The sequence below is a fragment of the Stigmatopora nigra genome, chromosome 7 (assembly GCF_051989575.1).
Source record: "Stigmatopora nigra isolate UIUO_SnigA chromosome 7, RoL_Snig_1.1, whole genome shotgun sequence".
Lineage (NCBI taxonomy): Eukaryota > Metazoa > Chordata > Actinopteri > Syngnathiformes > Syngnathidae > Stigmatopora > Stigmatopora nigra.
The window spans coordinates 2649381-2668047 of NC_135514.1; the positions used below are offsets into that span (position 1 = coordinate 2649381).

At 36.0% G+C, this 18667-nt stretch overlaps 1 protein-coding gene across 2 annotated transcripts in view; it reads left to right on the forward strand.

Moving 5' to 3' along the window:
* Nucleotides 1-18667, forward strand: part of LOC144199177 (F-actin-uncapping protein LRRC16A-like) — a 43630-nt gene that overhangs the window by 17848 nt on the left and 7115 nt on the right. Inside the window, exons 9-30 of one of the 2 annotated variants that reach the window (XM_077720636.1) lie at nucleotides 51-126; nucleotides 2931-3019; nucleotides 3580-3674; nucleotides 4099-4185; nucleotides 6228-6331; nucleotides 6695-6772; nucleotides 7344-7420; nucleotides 7816-7920; nucleotides 8050-8119; nucleotides 10502-10583; nucleotides 10658-10757; nucleotides 10902-10956; nucleotides 12507-12679; nucleotides 12756-12824; nucleotides 14975-15068; nucleotides 15274-15372; nucleotides 15481-15609; nucleotides 16159-16290; nucleotides 17057-17232; nucleotides 17302-17389; nucleotides 17530-17670; nucleotides 18305-18322. In XM_077720636.1, coding sequence (XP_077576762.1) covers nucleotides 51-126; nucleotides 2931-3019; nucleotides 3580-3674; nucleotides 4099-4185; nucleotides 6228-6331; nucleotides 6695-6772; nucleotides 7344-7420; nucleotides 7816-7920; nucleotides 8050-8119; nucleotides 10502-10583; nucleotides 10658-10757; nucleotides 10902-10956; nucleotides 12507-12679; nucleotides 12756-12824; nucleotides 14975-15068; nucleotides 15274-15372; nucleotides 15481-15609; nucleotides 16159-16290; nucleotides 17057-17232; nucleotides 17302-17389; nucleotides 17530-17670; nucleotides 18305-18322 — 2137 coding nt within the window. The remainder of the gene's footprint in view (nucleotides 1-50; nucleotides 127-2930; nucleotides 3020-3579; nucleotides 3675-4098; nucleotides 4186-6227; nucleotides 6332-6694; nucleotides 6773-7343; nucleotides 7421-7815; nucleotides 7921-8049; nucleotides 8120-10501; nucleotides 10584-10657; nucleotides 10758-10901; nucleotides 10957-12506; nucleotides 12680-12755; nucleotides 12825-14974; nucleotides 15069-15273; nucleotides 15373-15480; nucleotides 15610-16158; nucleotides 16291-17056; nucleotides 17233-17301; nucleotides 17390-17529; nucleotides 17671-18304; nucleotides 18323-18667) is intronic. The other variant, XM_077720637.1, reaches the window with a different exon arrangement.

Sequence of the window (18667 nt, forward strand, 5' to 3'; positions counted from 1 at the left end):
ATGTTTGCAATAGTGACCTTTGATGTGCTGCATGCGTTCTCTTTTTTTAGAGACTTGGTGGCCATAATTGCAGTCCTGGAATTCAACCAGTGGTTCACCAAGCTCGCTACTAAGGACTACAAGCTGGTAAGCTATTTTTCTTGCACCACTGATTGTGTTTGTTGAGGCAGGTTCTCTAAACAACAATTTTTGCCATTTTTGTAACGGTGACTGTAAATTAGGTCTCTCTCCATTATGTCCGCAAATAGTCACCAATCATGTGGTCCATTGGATTTTCTCCTTTTGTTTGTCACTATTCTCAGTTGCCAGTTAAAGGGGATCTCGACTATATTCTTGCATATCCTCCCTGATGTGCATTTTAGTTGCTGATATAGCAGCATGTGGTTTTAGGTCATTTTACATGTTAAATTGCTCCATTTTATTACCACTTTACTCTCTCCCCCTTCTAGTTCCCCGTTGCATATTTCAGCTGTATTATGGCTGCCGCCAGCTCACCAGATTTAATCATACCCCAGTTAATCTATCGAGACATTACTCGCAAACGTGTGGTCTCAGTTGCTTTCAATTTTTCCTGACACTCGTAGCAAACCTTTGTTTTAAACATTTATAATTTCCACATCATTCTTACTCTTCATGGAACTGTTTTGTGGTTGACAGGGCTATTTATAAAATTGAACTATCTTAGAAGGTTACTGCTATGTCACTGCTGTTTGTTCAGTCTGAGCTCAGACAAAATCATTATCAGCTGTGGGTAGGAGGTCATGTTTGCCCTATTATATACTAATACTTTTTAAATGTATAATCGTTTACTCGAAAATGTATTTTATTTTTTGTTGGCTTTATGGTTGAGTTTCAAATTTTCTCTCTTTGAACCATCCGTGTTTATACCAAGTGTGTTTTTATTGTGGCTATTGTCTCTCACATTGTCCCTCTCATTCCATTTGAAAGTGGATCAGTCAAATGTTGGCATGTGATAAGAGTCCAAAACCTAAATAAGACAAAGGGGCACCATGCCCCCCTGCAGGTCTCCATTACCAGCTGTCCTTTCTTCAGGCTTCATGCCGTCTCACCCGTTACTACACTTGGCTTTCTCAGTCCAAATAATTATCTCCTGCCGCCGTCATCACCAGCTCCTTTTGTGTTGCGTTTAATCCCTTTCCTCACCATCATGCCATGTGCATATTTAGGCTTGAATGTTCACAGCGGCTCAAGTCTTTAACGTGTGCCTTTTCTATCCTGGATTAGTGAGTATTAAACAGTCACTAAAAGCACTGAAAAAAGCTTCAGCAGTTCATTCAATTACTTTAGTGTACAGTTTTTGGGAAGACATAGCATTTACCAACTATCAATAGTTTAGGCAGATTTTGTTTCTTTGAAACCAGTGTCTTGTTTTTGCATCTCGTATCACCTCAAGAAGTACACATTTTGTTAAATGAGTACATTTAAGGGATATGGAAGATAAGACATCATAACTAAAAATGTTTTATGAAAATTGATGTTACATTCCCAGTCACAAATGTGTAAAAAAACAAAAAAGAAAAGGAATAGGGGACAAATAAAGCAAATCAACACTAACGGTATAAATATGTAGGTCAGTTTGGATTTCAATGGGGAGGCACACACAGAGCCAGATGATGAAATAATTCAAGAGGTAGCAGAGAAGAGAGATCAGAGAAGCGATTTCAGGGTAAAAAGCAAATGTCTCAACAGCAAAACTAATTTCCTGGTAAATCTAGTCGCATGCAAACGTTAACTTTCAGTGGAGCACTGCTTTATTCACGCAAATATAAGCACAACATGCAACATTAGGCGTGTTGTTTAAGAAGAATTGTCTGTAAATCACAACTTTTTTGTTACTTTCATCATGCGTACAATGTACTGAATGTACATGCTGTATGATATTATTGTAATATGGGAGTAATTTGTCAATTTTCAAAGCTGAAAGTTATTCAATGGCTTTTTGTTAACTGCATAAGTAGACTACATTGTTGTATTTAAAAAAAAAATTAAACAATTTTATTCTTTGTTAGTTGATACTATTAACTTGTCAGGTATTGCTTGCTGCTCTCTTTTACCCATAATTCTTTTCTGTAATTCATGGTTCAATGGCGTGAACATGGGAACAATAAGGTCTTTCTTCCCTCTCACAATCTTTCTATCGCTCAACTGCTTCTCTGCCCTCTTCTCCACTTTCTTTCACCGCGTGGTGGACAATGTCGCCAATGTTTTGGGCTTTTGGCCCAGAGAACCTGTCCCGACTGGCAATTACCAAGAAAAACAAATAGCATAATGGTTCAGTTAAATTCTGGTATTCCGATGGAAAATGGTTCTGTTGGTGCAGATTATTAGTGACTTGCTGTTAAAACGTTAGACCACATTAGCGAGAGAGAGGAACCATATAGTGAACTGGGTCAGGGAACCTTTAGGCGGGGTTTGGACTTCTAACTGTTGAATTTTTTATTCTGCCTAAATTGCATGCTTTAGCTCCCACATGTGTGTCTCCTGTGGCAGTACAACCACAGGCAGACAAATTTGTCCTGCTGAAATGTTTACTAATCTGTGTCTTTCCAACATTTTTTTATGTCACACATTAACAAATGCAAAGTACCAGAAATCAAATTACCCTGTTTTAAATTAATTGTAAGTAAAGAACCTTTAAAAGGGAAGCATGTGCCCCCAAAGTACTTCTTGTTGCTCTTTCTGTTTCTGATCTCTGATATGCTGGTTAATTGCATTTTAGCATTTGTAATTACCTGTGGATGATAGCCTTGAAACTGATCCAGTTGAGAAGCAAGTCTTGTTGTGTTGCCTTGTGATTTTTTTTTAATAGTTAAAGTATATTCATCAAATGCAAGTTCCAAAAATGCATTTTGCTGCCTTTTATTCTTTTCTCATCTCATGAATTTAACTCGTGGGTGTTTTTTTATAAGTCTACAGATGTTTGTGAGCAGATCCTCAGAGTGGTGTCTCGATCTAGTCGACTTGAGGAGTTGGTGCTTGATGGCGCAGGACTCAAAACGTGAGTAAAATGTCAAATGAATGCACAAATGTCTTGGGGCTCTCTTCTTACTTGATGAATTAATCAACTAAGTACAAGGGTATTAGTACACAAGCCAAGGTTTTGTTTGACTTCATCAAACACCTTTTCTATAAACCAAAACAGAGGTTGTGATACCTTGCAACTCACATAAGTTATTCTATTTTAAAGGATGGAAATGAAGCCGAACAAATGTACACTTGTACAAAGTATCCCCAGAAATATTGAAAAGCGAAGACCAACACTCAATACGATGCACGTGTCTAGCTGTTTCTCAGAAATCATTTGAATTGCCTGGGGATCTTCATGTGTCAGTTATCTGAAGGCAGTTAATCTCTTTATACATGTTCAGGGTCAGGTGTATAGTTATTTTTTTCATAAAAGTGCAGTTGAAATATCCCTTGTTTTCAGAATTGTATGTTTTTATATTTTACTGTGATCATTGCTTTCGTACAATTGTCATATTCAATGCAGGCTTATTTTGCCAAAGCCTAGCATGTGTTTTTCAATGTATTTACAATGCTTTTTGGTCTCTATATCAGTGATTTTGCACAGAAACTTGCTTCTGCCCTTTCACACAACCACAACTCAGGACTTACCACCATCAATCTCGCCAACAACCCACTGGAGGACAGAGGTATCATTTTTAAACATTACATTCAAATCTATCTTTAAAGACTTTAGAATAAACTTGTTATTAAATTACAAAGCATTAAGAATGACAGTGCTGTAAATGTTTTCGTATTAACTATTGAATATGCACCATAAAATATTTAATGACTAGCTCTGTGAATGTTTTAAGTCATTTTTGCATTTGGATATTTCAAAAAATACATAATTAAGGGAAGTGCTGTGGCACTTTCTTTTTAAAAATTAAATAGTTTTAATTTATGTGAAAGCTGCTGACTTATTCATAAAATATGGATTTTAAAATTAACAATTAAAAAAAATGATTGGTTTTACGGGCTCACCCAAAAGAACAGATCAGGATTGAAAATTGAAATTGTGGGGGGGACTAAAGGTCTGTGTATCATGTGCAATTTTGTTCCTTGTTTTTGCAGGTATTTCCTCCCTTGGTGCTCAGTTCTGTAAACTCCGTATTGGGCTCAAGCATGTCAACTTCTCCAAAACATCATTGTCACCCAAAGGTATTTATTGTTCTTGTCTCTTATGTTCTTATGTGCACTGGCCTCACAGCTCTGGGGTTGAGGGTTCAATCCCAGGTCGGTCTTCCCTGTATGGAGTTTTCATGTTCTCCCGGGCTTGCGTGTTTTTTCTCCTGATACTCCAGTTTCCTCCAACATTCCAAAAAGATGTAGGTTAGGCTGTTTGAACATTCTAAATTGTCCCTAGGTATGTGTGAGATCGTGAATGGTTGTCCGTCTCCTTGTGCCTTGTAATTGGCTGGCCACCAATTCAGGTGGGAATAGGTCCCAGCATCCCCCATGACCATTGTGTGGATAAGCAGTTGAGAAAATGAATGAACGCAGAGTTCAACAATGTTCATCTAAGTGAATATTTGAACATGCTGAATAAAATAAAGACAAAACATGCACTCATCAAGTTTTTGTCCTTGGATGACAACATGTAACAAAAATGTCCCAAACACACAAACTCTTTCAGGATTCTAGATATGATTTCAGAATTATTTGCAGGTGTCGTCAATAATGTCTTGGAGAACGAAAAAAAATCTTAGTTTGCCATCCAAATAATCGGTATAATACTAGACAAAGTCTACAGGGATGCACTGTAAACAGCTTAAGCCTCGGGCAATTGAACTATCACTTTCCACAGTGGAGCATTGCTTTAACTGAGCCCTGCTTAGCTACTGTAGCTCAAGGCTACAGTATAAATCCCAACTCCCGAATGACCCTATGCTCAAAACTAAATCAAACGTTCCCACTTGTGTTTTTAACTTCTTAGTGTTCCTCAAGATTTAGTTATTTTTTACCCAAAATCCATTCATTTACATGTGCATTACAACTTGTATCAATCTGGATGCACTGTTTTTTAGTACATTGTGACCAACAAAAAAGAATTCAATATTTATGAAGGGTATAAAAAGCTGAGTGCCACACTATTGCAGACTCCAATGCAGTACAGGTTGTTTTTTTTTGCAATACATTTGACTTTTTGTAGGATATTTGTGCAAGTGATGATGAGAGTGAATTGTATTTTGTATGCATTTATTTGTATAGATCAATTAAATCAAATGTAATTCAAAGTGATCAACATTACATAAAAGATGAGACGAAGATAAGAACAAAAATAAGAAATAAATACAGAGATAAACATTGATAAAAAGCTTATATTATTATTGTATTTGAACAGTAAGGGCAGTTAGGAATACGCTGTAGTAAACACAACATTCAAGCCCTGATTCAAAGCATAGGGCTTAGTGAAAGGCAGTGCTACCGATGCAGGGAAGTCATTTGCATCTAATCCACTGTAAAATTCATTGTTTGATATCCGGCAAAATCTAAATAAATCCTATTGTATGAAGAGCTGTCCCGTTTTAGATTCATGCTACTCTATTGTTTGATTAAATGAGTTTCCTGCAAAAGTTGAAAATGTTGAAGTCCCGGAATTTGAGCCTGGAAACGGTATCTTTTATTTTTATCCTTTTACTTATCTCTCGAACATGATTACCTTTCAGGCTCTCAGTATAACTGATGAGAGAGTCATAATTTTGAAAACATATTATTAAAGATCATTTTTCACCACATTAAATGATCAGGCGTGCTGATGTTATTTTTGTATTGCAAACTTCTTATCTATCAAAATCAATCAAAAGAATCAGATTCAATACTATGTGAGTCATGCCGTTGTCATGACAGCAATTCTACACGTCATACGTCAATGTCGTGCACAACCAAAAGTCGATCATGTAAAGACTTTTATTGATGCATGAAATTCCATCGTAACCATCAGAAATACAGTAAAACGGATGAGAGATCTGTGACTCACAATGATTTCTGAACTCGACTTAGAATCAAATGTTTTATCATTGCAAATGCACGCCATTTCAACCACATAATTGAGACAGATCCATGCTTAATTCTCGTTGTCTGTGTTTTATTTACAAATAATTCCCATTATTATGCTGTAAAAACACAAGTGCAGATCGGGAAAATGCTGACATTGCTTTGGCGTTGGCTTTATTTTGTATGTGTATGTGTGTGCATTTCAGGGGTGAACAGTTTTTGTCAGTCACTGAGTGCCAACCCTTCAATCCCCAGCAGCCTGGTCCATATGGACCTCTCAGGGAACATCCTCAGAGGAGATGATATGCAGGTGCATATATAGAACCACATATTACAGTACATCCAGGAAGCCCATCTACTTGACAAAAAATGTCATAGCAATCTTTCTCTTTTAATCAATCAAAACCATAACAAAATCAAATATACAAATACTTTTCTTATGTTTATAGATTTTGTGTATATAGTCAACATTTCAATTGTTTACAAAGCTGTTATGATCATCTGTACTCTATAGATAAGGTGGGTCTAATCTGATTCATCTTTTGAGAAAAAGCATGTGCTCTTAATGATAAGTAAATGCTACATTTTGGTTAGATGTGAGCCTCACAGATGAAATTTTAAGCAAATCACTTTTGCTCAATTTTCGCTTATGGTTTTAATTCTTTCTTTTCAGCATTTCTACAATTTTCTCAGCCAGCCGAACCGACTGGTAACCCTTGATCTTTCCAACACGGACTGCTCACTGGATCAGGTACGTTGTTATCCAAGAAGAACTGGCATTTGTTCTTTAAAGAAGTATTCCAACAGTGTGTACTTAAACTATAGCACATTTTGAATTTTAGTGTATGTGTAGTAGAATCAGGTACTGCGTCATGTCTGCAAGTGGGAACGGCTTATTGATTTCTCTGAGATATTGACAGCTGTCAGTCAGTTGAAGAGGATATTTATCCCGCCCATGAAGCAACAATATGTTGTAGCTTCTTTGAAAAAGTATTTTTGTCATAATACGTAGGAGAATATGCTCTTTGGCAATATGGGTCTGCAGTTCTTCTTTTTTTTATCAACTACAATTTTGGTGGACCATGACGGACATCACATTTTGTTAGTGTAGTGAGTGATAAAATAAATCACCATATTTTTAATCAAGTGAAAAATCTGAAGATACTTTTTTCCTGCTGTTGAATTATGTACATACTACCTATTCATATGAAATGTTTTGTATGTTTCAGTAAAAAAAGAGGCAGCTAGCATACTGCAAAACATACAAATGTATAAGGAAAAAGAAACGGGAATACATTTCATGAGTTTATTGCATTTTCCAGGTTTGTTCTGCTCTCTTACGAGGATCAACCCAGCATCTGTCTGTCCTCAACGTTTCAAAGAGTGTCTTTCCCCACAGGTAAGGCACCTGCTGTGGTGTTTTAATGTTCAATATACAGTGGTTCCTTTAATTAAAAAAAATAATTTATTGAACTTATGGGTTATTATTATTATTTTTATTTTATTAAGGAGCACTGTTTCCGACAATGATGGTTTCTTGTCTGTGCCGACTAAAGAATACACCTGAGAATGGGTTGAGCAGAATAGGAACAAACATTGAATGAATCTTATAAAAAAAGGCAAAAGCCAGTGGGCAGTGTAACTGAATTTTTAAAATGAAAATCAGTTTCAGCTCAAATTAGTGCTATTAAAATTTAAAAAGAAAAATGGACTGTGTAGCGAGAGAAGAAAATGGAAATATTTGTGGTATTATAAAAGGTGGCGTCAAATTTTATTTGTTGTATTTTTCCATAGGAAAGGCAAAGAGGTACCCCCATCATTCAAACACTTTTTCAGCAGCGCAATGTCTCTCAGCTCCATCAACGTGTCAGGAACAAAGCTGGCGCCAGATGTCCTTAAGTGAGTGAAGCACAACAACAACAAATCATTATTAATTCATCAATTCTTTATATCGTTAAAGAATGAACGGAACAAAAAAATGAATGAATGAATGATTACATTTCGTTTCCATCCACTTTGATATTACAGAGCTCTCCTGCTTGGACTGGCTAGTAACCCAAATGTGAAAAATGTCTCTCTGGATCTCAGCTGTTGTGAGGTGAGATGTCTATACTCATCATTCATATTTATACAATGCATTTTATAGGTCCCACATACTGTAGTATTGCTTTATTTTTAATTTTGCATATACAGTGTTCCCTCGCTACTTCGCGGTTCAGCCACCGCGCATTCGCGTGTTTTTTTTTTTTGGGGAAAAAAAATACAAATATTACATTGAGACAACATATTTTACAGTTGTTTTTGTTATAACATGCATTTCACTCCCTCTACCCGTATTCTATATGGTGTACTGTTTACAGGGGGTACAAAAAAATTTATATATATATATATATATATATATATATATATATATATATATATATATATATAGATATAGATATAGATATAGATATAGATATAGATATAGATATAGATATAGATATAGATATAGATATATATATATATATATATATATATATATATATATATATATATATATATATATATATATATATATATATATATATATATATATATATATATTTTTTTTTTTTTTTAATTAAATTCACATTAAGCATTTTTAAAGGGGCATCCCTACTTCGCGGAAATTCACTTATCGCGGGTGGTCCCGGTCCCCATTAACCGCGATAACCGAGGGAACACTGTACTGCATGTACATTTCTTAGTACCTACGATATGGGTCTGTGTGCAATTTTTTCTGGGCGTAAAATACAATCAAAAACATTGCTTTCTTATGTTTTACATTTATAAAATATTGGTCACCAGGTGTACATCCTTATTTCTAATCCAACTTGTTAAGTGACCTATTTTGTCCTTTTTAAGGTTGAAATCTCACTGCTTTGAAAATGGACTAAGTGAATCATTTAGTAAAGAGCTTTTTTCAATTTGTTGAATATGTGTCACATATCACCGTTATGCTCTGATTCTCCCTGGCTGCAGTTTTTTAGGAGCCACTCTTAGCCCATTTGATAGAATAGTGACGTGCCAATGAGAGTATAATTAAGAGGCTTTATCGTGAAATACTTGGCACACAGAAAGCAGACTAGAGGCTTGTAGTTGTAGTGGTTGTGGATTGGCTGTGGCGTGGTTATCCTCTTGAGTTTTTCCGCTTTTCCTTTTTTATTTTTTATTTTTAACCATTATTAAAAGAAAAGAAAAGCTTCCAGCAATTAATATATACCAAAATAACTACGTAATGAACTCACCGGTGGACTTCTTCCAACATTGAAGCTGAGGCAATTACATGAGGCTTTCCTGCCATTATTTGATGACCTAATAAGCCCTTTGCTAAATGCACTGCTCTGAGTGGGCTGACTCTTACACAAGATGCAAATGTGCTGTCAGGGTCTAAGAGTTTGGTGCAACTACTATACGGTTATTAAGCATATGTGTGCTTTGTTTTGACTAATTCTTGGCTTCTCTCTGACACACTGCTCTCTTCCTTTAATGCGTCTTTAAGCTTGGCCATTGTGTAAGTACCAAATGGCTACCGCTTACTAATTAACTCCTCATCATTCTTCAATTTTATTTGCACATCTGCTGTTGGTTTTGTGTGCCTAAATAATGCTCAGCCTCATCTTTTTAAATAAAATCCTCCATAAATGTGTTGCGTTGTATGAATTAAATTGTCTTGCTTCATTATCCATACCACTTTTTTTCATATTTTATTATGCCCATCTTGTACACTTACAGGCCACAACATTTGGTACACTTGTATATATCATAATATTCACTCTGAGTATATAACTAAATCTGCCTTTAAAGATTTTTTTACATTATTTATTTAATGTGTGTTTATGAATGCAGTTTCTGGGTGGATAACATTTAGCACAAAGCTTTTAAAAGCAGAATGTTTACCACAGCATGATATTTACAAAATATTAATGAAAATCATTAGTTTATACAGTAAATGTTGTGGCTGGGTAACTGTATAACACATGAATTACCTAATGAATATATTTTTTCAATATCTTATGCTACTATCCATTCTATATTGCCCATAGTTTTGAGTGTCAGCGCGAATGGTTGTTTGTCCATCTCCTTGTGCCCTGCAAATGGTTGGCCACCAATTCAGGGTGTCCCCTGCCTGGTGTCCATAGTGAGCTGGGATAGGCTCCAGCACCCTCTGCGAACATTGTGAGGATAAGCGTTTGGGAAAATGAATATGTTCCTATCATCCATGATATATTGGTCATTCCATGTTAACAGTGAGAATATTTTTCAGATTCACGTTTATGCTTCATGTCACTTGACACGTTTCTGCGTCTACTTTGCCACACTGTACTATTATTTCAACATTTGAGTGTCTCTTGTCAGAATGTGTCGAAGCCCATCGTGCCCAGTGGTTTTGTATTTAGAGATGAGCTTTTACAATAGTTGGGTATACGTTGTTGTTTGACTTTGTGCTATTTTCCAACAGTTACGCTCTGGAGGGTCCCAGATACTCGAAGGTTGTATCGCTGAGATCCCAAACATTGCTACTCTGGATATCTCTGACAATGGTGAAGCTTATTTTTACTTTTGAATGTTTTTTTAAGAGTATTTTTTTCTAACATGTTTTTTCTGTCTTCTGTAGGCCTGGACTCTGATTTGTCGACACTGCTGATTTGGTTGGCTAAAAACCGATCAATAAGACACTTGTCTCTAGGAAAGAACTTCAACAACATCAAGTCAAAGTATGACCGCAACCTTGAGCTTTATATGGCTAGCCACATGAAAAACGACGATGTGACCAGCAATATATTGCCTTATAAAACATAAGATTGCTTTTCTTGTATGTGTAAGATCCCCTCCTCTTCTCTTTCATCTGTCTGATACAGAAACCTTGCTCCAGTATTGGACAGTCTGGTTCACATGATCCAGGAGGAGGAGTCGGTGAGTTTATCATTTCCTTGTTTCCGGGTCTTAGTCATTCATTGCCTTGACAGTTAAAGAAAAACTTGATTTCCTCAATCAATTACACCCATGATACCTTGTTTTTATAAAAGTGAACTTTGTCTCCTGCACAGTTTGTAATGACATTGAATGGATATCACACAGATGTATGAAATCTGTTCATCTGAAATGGCAAGGTTTGTGCTGTAGAAATTAAATGAGGATTTGTTGGTGGTCATGTAGTGCAGTGTGTTCGTTTATTAAGAGGAAGTAACAAATGAGACACTAAAGCTAAGGAACAAAAAAAAGATGTGTTCTCAGTCAAAAGAAAGAAGGAAATTGGAAATACAGACATTACATAATATAGAACATTTGTTTCTTATTCTTTTAATACTGCAATGGTATGTGTTTTTAATGTTGAACCATTTTCGTGTCCACTGGTGTCAAATCATGCAATTAAAGACAAATTATACTAACTTGGTGCTTTTCAGAAGCTTCCATAGTGGGCGGCACTGTAAACAAAAAACTTTTTTTTCCCCTTCTTTGAACTATATAAAGAACTTTCCACAGACTAAACTAAGCATAATAATTATGAGCATGCCATCTTTCAAAAAAAGCAATTTAGAACAATTTAAATGCTTGAATATTATCCAATAACCTCTAGTTATATTAAGAGATAAACATCTTTATTGCCTACCATGAAGCTGGTCCTGAAAAAAACATTTTTAATCACTCTTTATTGCCATTTCTTATTTTTAATAGTTACATGTTTTCATATTACCATTGGGGATGGGTTACCCTGAATAATAAATTATAAACAACATCACCTAGTTGCCATAATTGGAGGGAATTGAAAAAAAATATATATAAGGGGAGAAATTAACTTAATAACATTTTTCTACACATGTTGATTCTATGGTGGAGGCCACAATTATTCTAGAATTGTCTATTAAGATAGATCTAGTTAGACAAACTGCTTTCCGTTTCCCATTTGGTGTCAGTTTGCAAATGAATGAGAAATTATATTCACTCCCTCCCGGGGAAGCTTTCTATATGGTAAAGTGGGTCATATGCAGTGCTGTTTTCTTTTTCTTACACAGCATGCAGAACTAAGCCAGCCAGACCACCTGACATGGCCACCCTGCCAGCCAACTCTGTGTAACTGACAATCCAGATTTAGATTCAGCAACACTTAAGACGACAGCAATTTAAATATTTTCTCTTTCATTTTATCCCCATTTACAACATTGGGCAATTAATAAGATTTGTAGCTGTTTACATTTGCATGCATAATATCGGGCTCAGTGCAAACAGCCTGGAAATAACTCCCCCCTCCCTGCACACTCTATAAAGAAAGCATCATAATGGTAATTTTACACTTCTCTTGTGTCAACAAAAGCAGTCTCCAGAGTTTTAAACCTTCACATCACTTCAACAAATGAGGCTTTAATATCGTTGTATAAAATAATAGTTTGTTACATCATAAAAACACAATAGTGTTCACTATTTCAGACAATGGTTTAAAAGTGCCTGCTTTTGCTTCTTCCCAGCCCCTCACCTCTTTATCTCTAGCCGACTCCCGACTAAAGAGCGATCTGACTATCATTCTGAATGCGCTTGGCAGCAACACGTCACTCACCAGACTCGACATCAGCGGCAACGCAATGGGTGACATGGGGGCCAAAATGCTGGCAAAGGCGCTACAGATAAACTCTAAACTCAGGTGCCGTACACAATATACTACATTTGTCTGCTCTCACCCCATTCTTTCAAGTAATGCTATGTACTTATTTTAACAGGACAGTGATCTGGGATAAAAACAATATTGGTCCTCAGGGTCTACAGGATGTAGCAACGGCTCTGGAGAAGTACGTTTCCGTTTTTTTGTTTTTATCTGTGTGATGCAGTTTGTATCATTGTGTTAGTGTCATTAACATATCTACATAGTTTAGGGTTATGTAGGACTGTGGTTTTTCATTTAAACTTTGTTTAACGTATTTTCACGACTATTAGGCGCACTTAAAAGTCTCAATTTTTCTCCAAAATAGACAGTGCGCTTTATAATCCAGTGCGCCTTATATATGGAAAAAAAAACAGAAAACCAAAAACGAAAAACCACCACTGTCGGATATTTAAAAAACCCAAACGCCTGAACTGAAACAATACTGCTAAATATGCAGATACCATCTTAGTTTACAAAATCTTCCATCATATAGCTCCTCCCCCACTGCAAGATTTTATACAAAAAAAATCCAAAACATCAACAATGGCTGGCTCTAGAGGTGACTGTGTAGTGAGTGCTTCATACCCGGAAGTCAATAGCAATTACCGTATTTTCACGACTATAAGGCGCACTTAAAAGTCTTACATGTTCTCCAAAATAGACAGTGCGCCTTATAATATAGTGCGCGTTATATATGGAAAAATGTCATTCATTGAGGGTGCGCCTTATAATGCGGTGCGCCTTTATAGTCGTGAAAATACGGTAATTTATGCATATAGTTGTTTTGTTGTTATTGCATTGTTTGTTTGTGTCAGGCAATATGTTACATTTAGATTAAAGGGACAATGAAAAGGTCAAAAGAAATGAGGAAATGTTGCAGTTTTAGAGTCACAGAGAAATGAGGTTGTGTCATGCTTGAGATGGAATTCATCAAGATTATTTTTTTTGGGCTGAGAATGATTGACTTCTGGCCTAGTGAACTTTTATCTAAATCTTCTTCTGGGATGCAGCTGTCTATCTATGACTTTTGCTTTCCTTAGCATTTCCTTCTTTTTAGCACAGATCACTCAATCTACAGCGCCCTTGACCCTGTCACGCTATTTTAGATTTTAAAAAGGCCTTTCTCTGCCTTTTCTGTGTGTGAGCAATTTTCTCATTTCCCTGCTGTTCTCTTTTTTTTCATAATATAACAGTCTTATGATCAAATCCAATTTAAGATATTTAGTTTTCTTCACATGCAAACACGGCTTTTAACATTAATTGAATTATTAAACATCCGTCAAGTTTAGAAATATTTGATTTGATTTGCACGGTATATATTTAAGAAATACATTTTTAGCTGCCACACTACTTCATCCCTAATTTGATCACATCGTTCTGTTTTGCATGCTGTATAAGAAATATTTGTGCAATATTTTTTACTTGTGCATCATGTTCATTCATTTAATTATATCCATTAATAAATAATACAATTTAGATGTATTTTTTTAACCATCCCTACTTTGATTTTATCGTTGGGGTTTCATAAATAAATAAAACAAGTCAAATTTCTGGAGAAGAAAGCCGTATTTATAATTAGGAATTTTGCTCAAGAATGCAGGATGAACTACACTTTTTTTGTTATGGTTTTAGATAAATGATTGAAATGTAATCTTGTTGTAAGGGTGTAGGGTTTATACGATATACTACATGTTTATTCAGCCTCTCTTTTGCTTTTTGTGTACTAGTTAAGTTGGAGTTTTGGCTTCAATATAGTACACAGGTTTAAAACTGCACACAGACAGAGATATAGTTATCTTTTCATAACTAACCCTTAATTAAATTTGCTTTACAAAGAAATTTATATTCTAAATGAGGCCCAGAATCGGATGTTATTATATTTTTTATTTTCCCAAAGATAAACAATCATTGTCCCGAAATTATAGTTACAACTTCATTTGAAATGCGTTTTCATTCACTTCTAATTTGGAATGCATGAGAAAATCCCCGAATAAGTCCCATGAGATACATTGTGGTTGTCTGCAAACATGAATTTGAAACCTTCCCAGTATATGTCCACCACATTGCTAATAATGACACAGCAAAACTTAGAAGCCAACACTATGTGACTGAAAATTGCATGCAAACGCTCGCATAGCAATGTACTGTGTGAATATTTATTTAGAATATGTCCATGTTTTATATAGATGTTTAACTGCCTTGTCTGTTGACACTCGTTCCAACTTAATAGTTGTTTCTAATTGCTTTCCATGCTTATGTCATTTCAATGATGTCTTCTGGCTTTCTGCCCAAAAGGAACTTCACTATCCGTTTCATGCCCATCCCCATCATTGATGCCTCTCAGGCTTTGAAGGCGAGTCCAGAAAAGACAGAGGACGCCTTGCTCAAGGTATTGGAACAAACCCCATTAGTTTCACCAGTCACAACGTGTTTCGTTTGTTTTACCGTGGAGTAATGCTGACAGAAATGAAAAAGTAAGAAGTAGGACTATCACTGAGATCCTTTGAACAGAACGGACGGATGGATACACATTGTTTAATCGAGTATAACTAACACATTATTCACGTCGTGATGTATTTCTGCTTCCTCCGCAGATTGAAAACTATCTTTACAGAAATCATGAAACCAGGAAATACCAACAAGAGCAGGCCTATCGCCTTCAACAGGGTATTGTAACCACAACCACACAGCAGGTTTGTCATCACACATACATCACAAACATTTTTAATGTAATAACCATTTTATACATATCTTTTAAAATGTCTTGATTGTTCTTTATTGTGCCACTTTCTGTTATCTAGATGATGGATCGGATTTGTGTGAAGGTACAAGACCACCTGAACTCTTTGAGGAACTCAGAGACTGACGTTATCCTTGAAGATGTTAAATCGGCTGAAAGCCTCATCAAAGATGCAAGAAACTCAAAAACGGTGAAAAAAGAAGAAAAGATTATCAAGTGCCTTCTCTATTTACTAGTTTATATTTTATCTCTAACCTATTTTTCAAACTCTAAATCGTATCAGCCAAAGAGGGGGGAAATTATATAAACCATTGTGGATTATAGTAAAATTGCATTTTTGTAAGGGAAAATCTTTATTTTATCAAAACCCAAGAACAAACGTATATGTTAAGTAACAATAGACAAATGGAGAACAACTGGCTGAATATCCCTCTGTTAATATACATTTTTTTCAAATAACTACAGCACAATTTTTTTTTAATAACAGTCTTTCAGTGGTATGGAGAAAAAAACATGTCGCACTGGAGTATTAGTCACTGTTAACACAACAGTTTTTCAAATATCCAGAGCCTGAAAAACAAAACTGAATAACAGGCTTTCGGTGGTCATACAGAAAAAAAAATCACAAATACCTCACACTTGAGTATTAGTTATAGGCCCAGTCAAACTAGGAAAAAAGTGTGACTGATAGCCCAAAAAATACAGTAATTGTTTCATCATCATTTCTAATTGCTCACAGCTTCTTCCTCATCTGTACCACCTGGGCTCTGCCTCTCGAGAGGAGGTGCATCGTGCTTCAGTAGGACCCATTCAGGAAAAATTGGAGTCAATGGCAGGCGAGGTGACTTCTGTCATGGACCAACAGCTGCAGGTACATGCGAAGATTTTTTCACTTCCATACATAACAACATACATTTGGAACCAAATCTATAGAATGCCAGAGACAGTTTTCGGTCGGAGAAAAAGCTGTTCTATCCAACACAAACTTTCCCATTTAAATCCTGCACATGAAAGACTATATTCTGTACACTGGCAGAAGAAAACCGTGGTCTTGGCGCCACCTAGAGACAATATTCAAAATGTAAATGCAACGAAACACAAATATTCGTGCAATATTCTTTGCATGTGCAACATTACATTTAGTCATATCTTCCATTTATAAATAATAAAATTGAAATTTATTTTTTCAACCATCTGTGTTCAAAAGTATTTCAATTCATCTTCAATATGAAAAATGATGCCCCAGCAAAGATGACTATGCCTATTTTTGATTGTAATGAATATTAATTTCAAGTGATCAAATGCATCAATTTGCTTTTGAGTTCATCCTCATTCCGTTCATGGATGAGATGGCGTTTAAGAGGCAGCTACGGTACACAAACCTGGCCTCAAGCCATACTGCAAACAATGATTAAAACATTCATTTCACACCTTCACTCAACTGAATATGCATGTTAACATTCAAAATTTGAACTAGAGGATGCATTCTAAACACTAGTCTCACGTGGGTTATGCGTGCATATCCAAAATATTTTGTCAAATTAGAAATTTGCTTTAGTTGTTGGTGTAGCTAATGATTTATACCAGTAAATCATCTGGAAATTGTTTGGACTTCATTTTCTACTCGATCTTTTCAGAGCCTGTTGGAGTCTATGATGGACACAGCAGAGTCTCTGTGTCCCCATGTGATGAAAAGGAGTAACCTACGCACAGATCTCATGAAGGCCAGCGCAACCAAGATGGTGGTTTCCAAGAGTTTTGTCACCAAAGCTCTCTTAGAGCAGTCTGGTATTGACATCCTCAACAAAATTAGGTATGTGTTTTTACAACTGCAGTTTGTTTTTAAATGTTGATGTAAAATAAGTTCATAATTTTTGTCCAGTGAGGTGAAGCTGAGTCTTGCCTCCTTCCTGTCTGATCGTATTGTTGATGAGATATTGGAGGCTCTTTCCACCTCACAACACACTTTGGTGCGTAAATCGATCACAATTCTGGCTGCTTGTAACTCATTGGTTTCCTTTTTTCTTTCATGTACTCAACCCTGCATTTTTTTTTTCATCTATACTTAAACTAATTTCTGTCTTCTGCTTTTATCACTGCCCTCTATTAGGCAGACCACTTAGTGTGCAGAGGACGACCCTTGGTACAACAAGAGTCAGTCGACTTGGACATTCCCGAGGAAAGGATTCCTAAAAGGGCATCCACCGAGATCTTGGAAGGCGAGCGGCTGGACGAATTGGAGTCATGCATGGTAGGGAAAGAGCTAATGTGTTATCTTAATTATATTATTTTATTACATGTCATTCATGTGAATGAATGAGGGGAGAGAACAAGTTGCAGTCATAATAATGTTGTACAGTGGTACCTCGAGATACGAGCTGAATGTGTTCCGGGACTGAGCTCGTATGTCGAATTCCTCTTAACTCAAATGATCGTTTTCCATAGAAATGAATTAAAAACGTATTAATTTGTTCCAACACTATTAAAAAACACCAAAAACTGGATGTTGGATTAGAAAAAGATTTTTATTCGTTCTGATTCGCCATCTATTAACAAAGTAACAAATAACTAGTTATTTAATAGTACTAAAATGTGTTTAATAGTTCTAGAATTAGACAGATTTCAAGATAAATATTTGCTCAAAATTTTGCTCGTATCTCAAATTGCTTGTATGTCGAGGTATTACTGTATTCGCTTCTCTTGCCCTTTTCTATAAATGTCTTGTTCTTTATTCTTGTCCTGTCTTTATCAAGTGTCTTTTCTTAGCTCATTGCCATCAGGGCTTTAAGCCTCAATTTCCTTCCAGTATGCCTTTTTTTTGGCTTTGCTGTCTTTTTCTTCATTACTCTCTGCTCATCCTTTTCTCGCTCATTTGCTCCATGGAGACATTTTGCTGCACCACTGTAAGTAATTGCGGTTGGTCCTTGTCATCTCTCATCGCAAATGCCTGCTCCCATTTGTGGCAAATATTTGTAGTGCCAAAAGTGTTTATGCCCGTCTTTAAACACAATCTACAATACTACGCTCTTTTGAATCGTAAGCTGGAAGTATTTATCTGTGCTACTTCGTTGATGCATTATTGTTTTAGTCGTATATCCCCCAGCCACATAAAACACATTGGTTTGTATGTGAAGCTATGGATGTTTTTCCCTGTTTAAATGGATAAAACCGTGGTGGTGCAGTGTTAAAAAAAATGGTTAACAAGCCTCTTGCTCTGACGAGAAAACCCACAATGCAAATTGATTTGT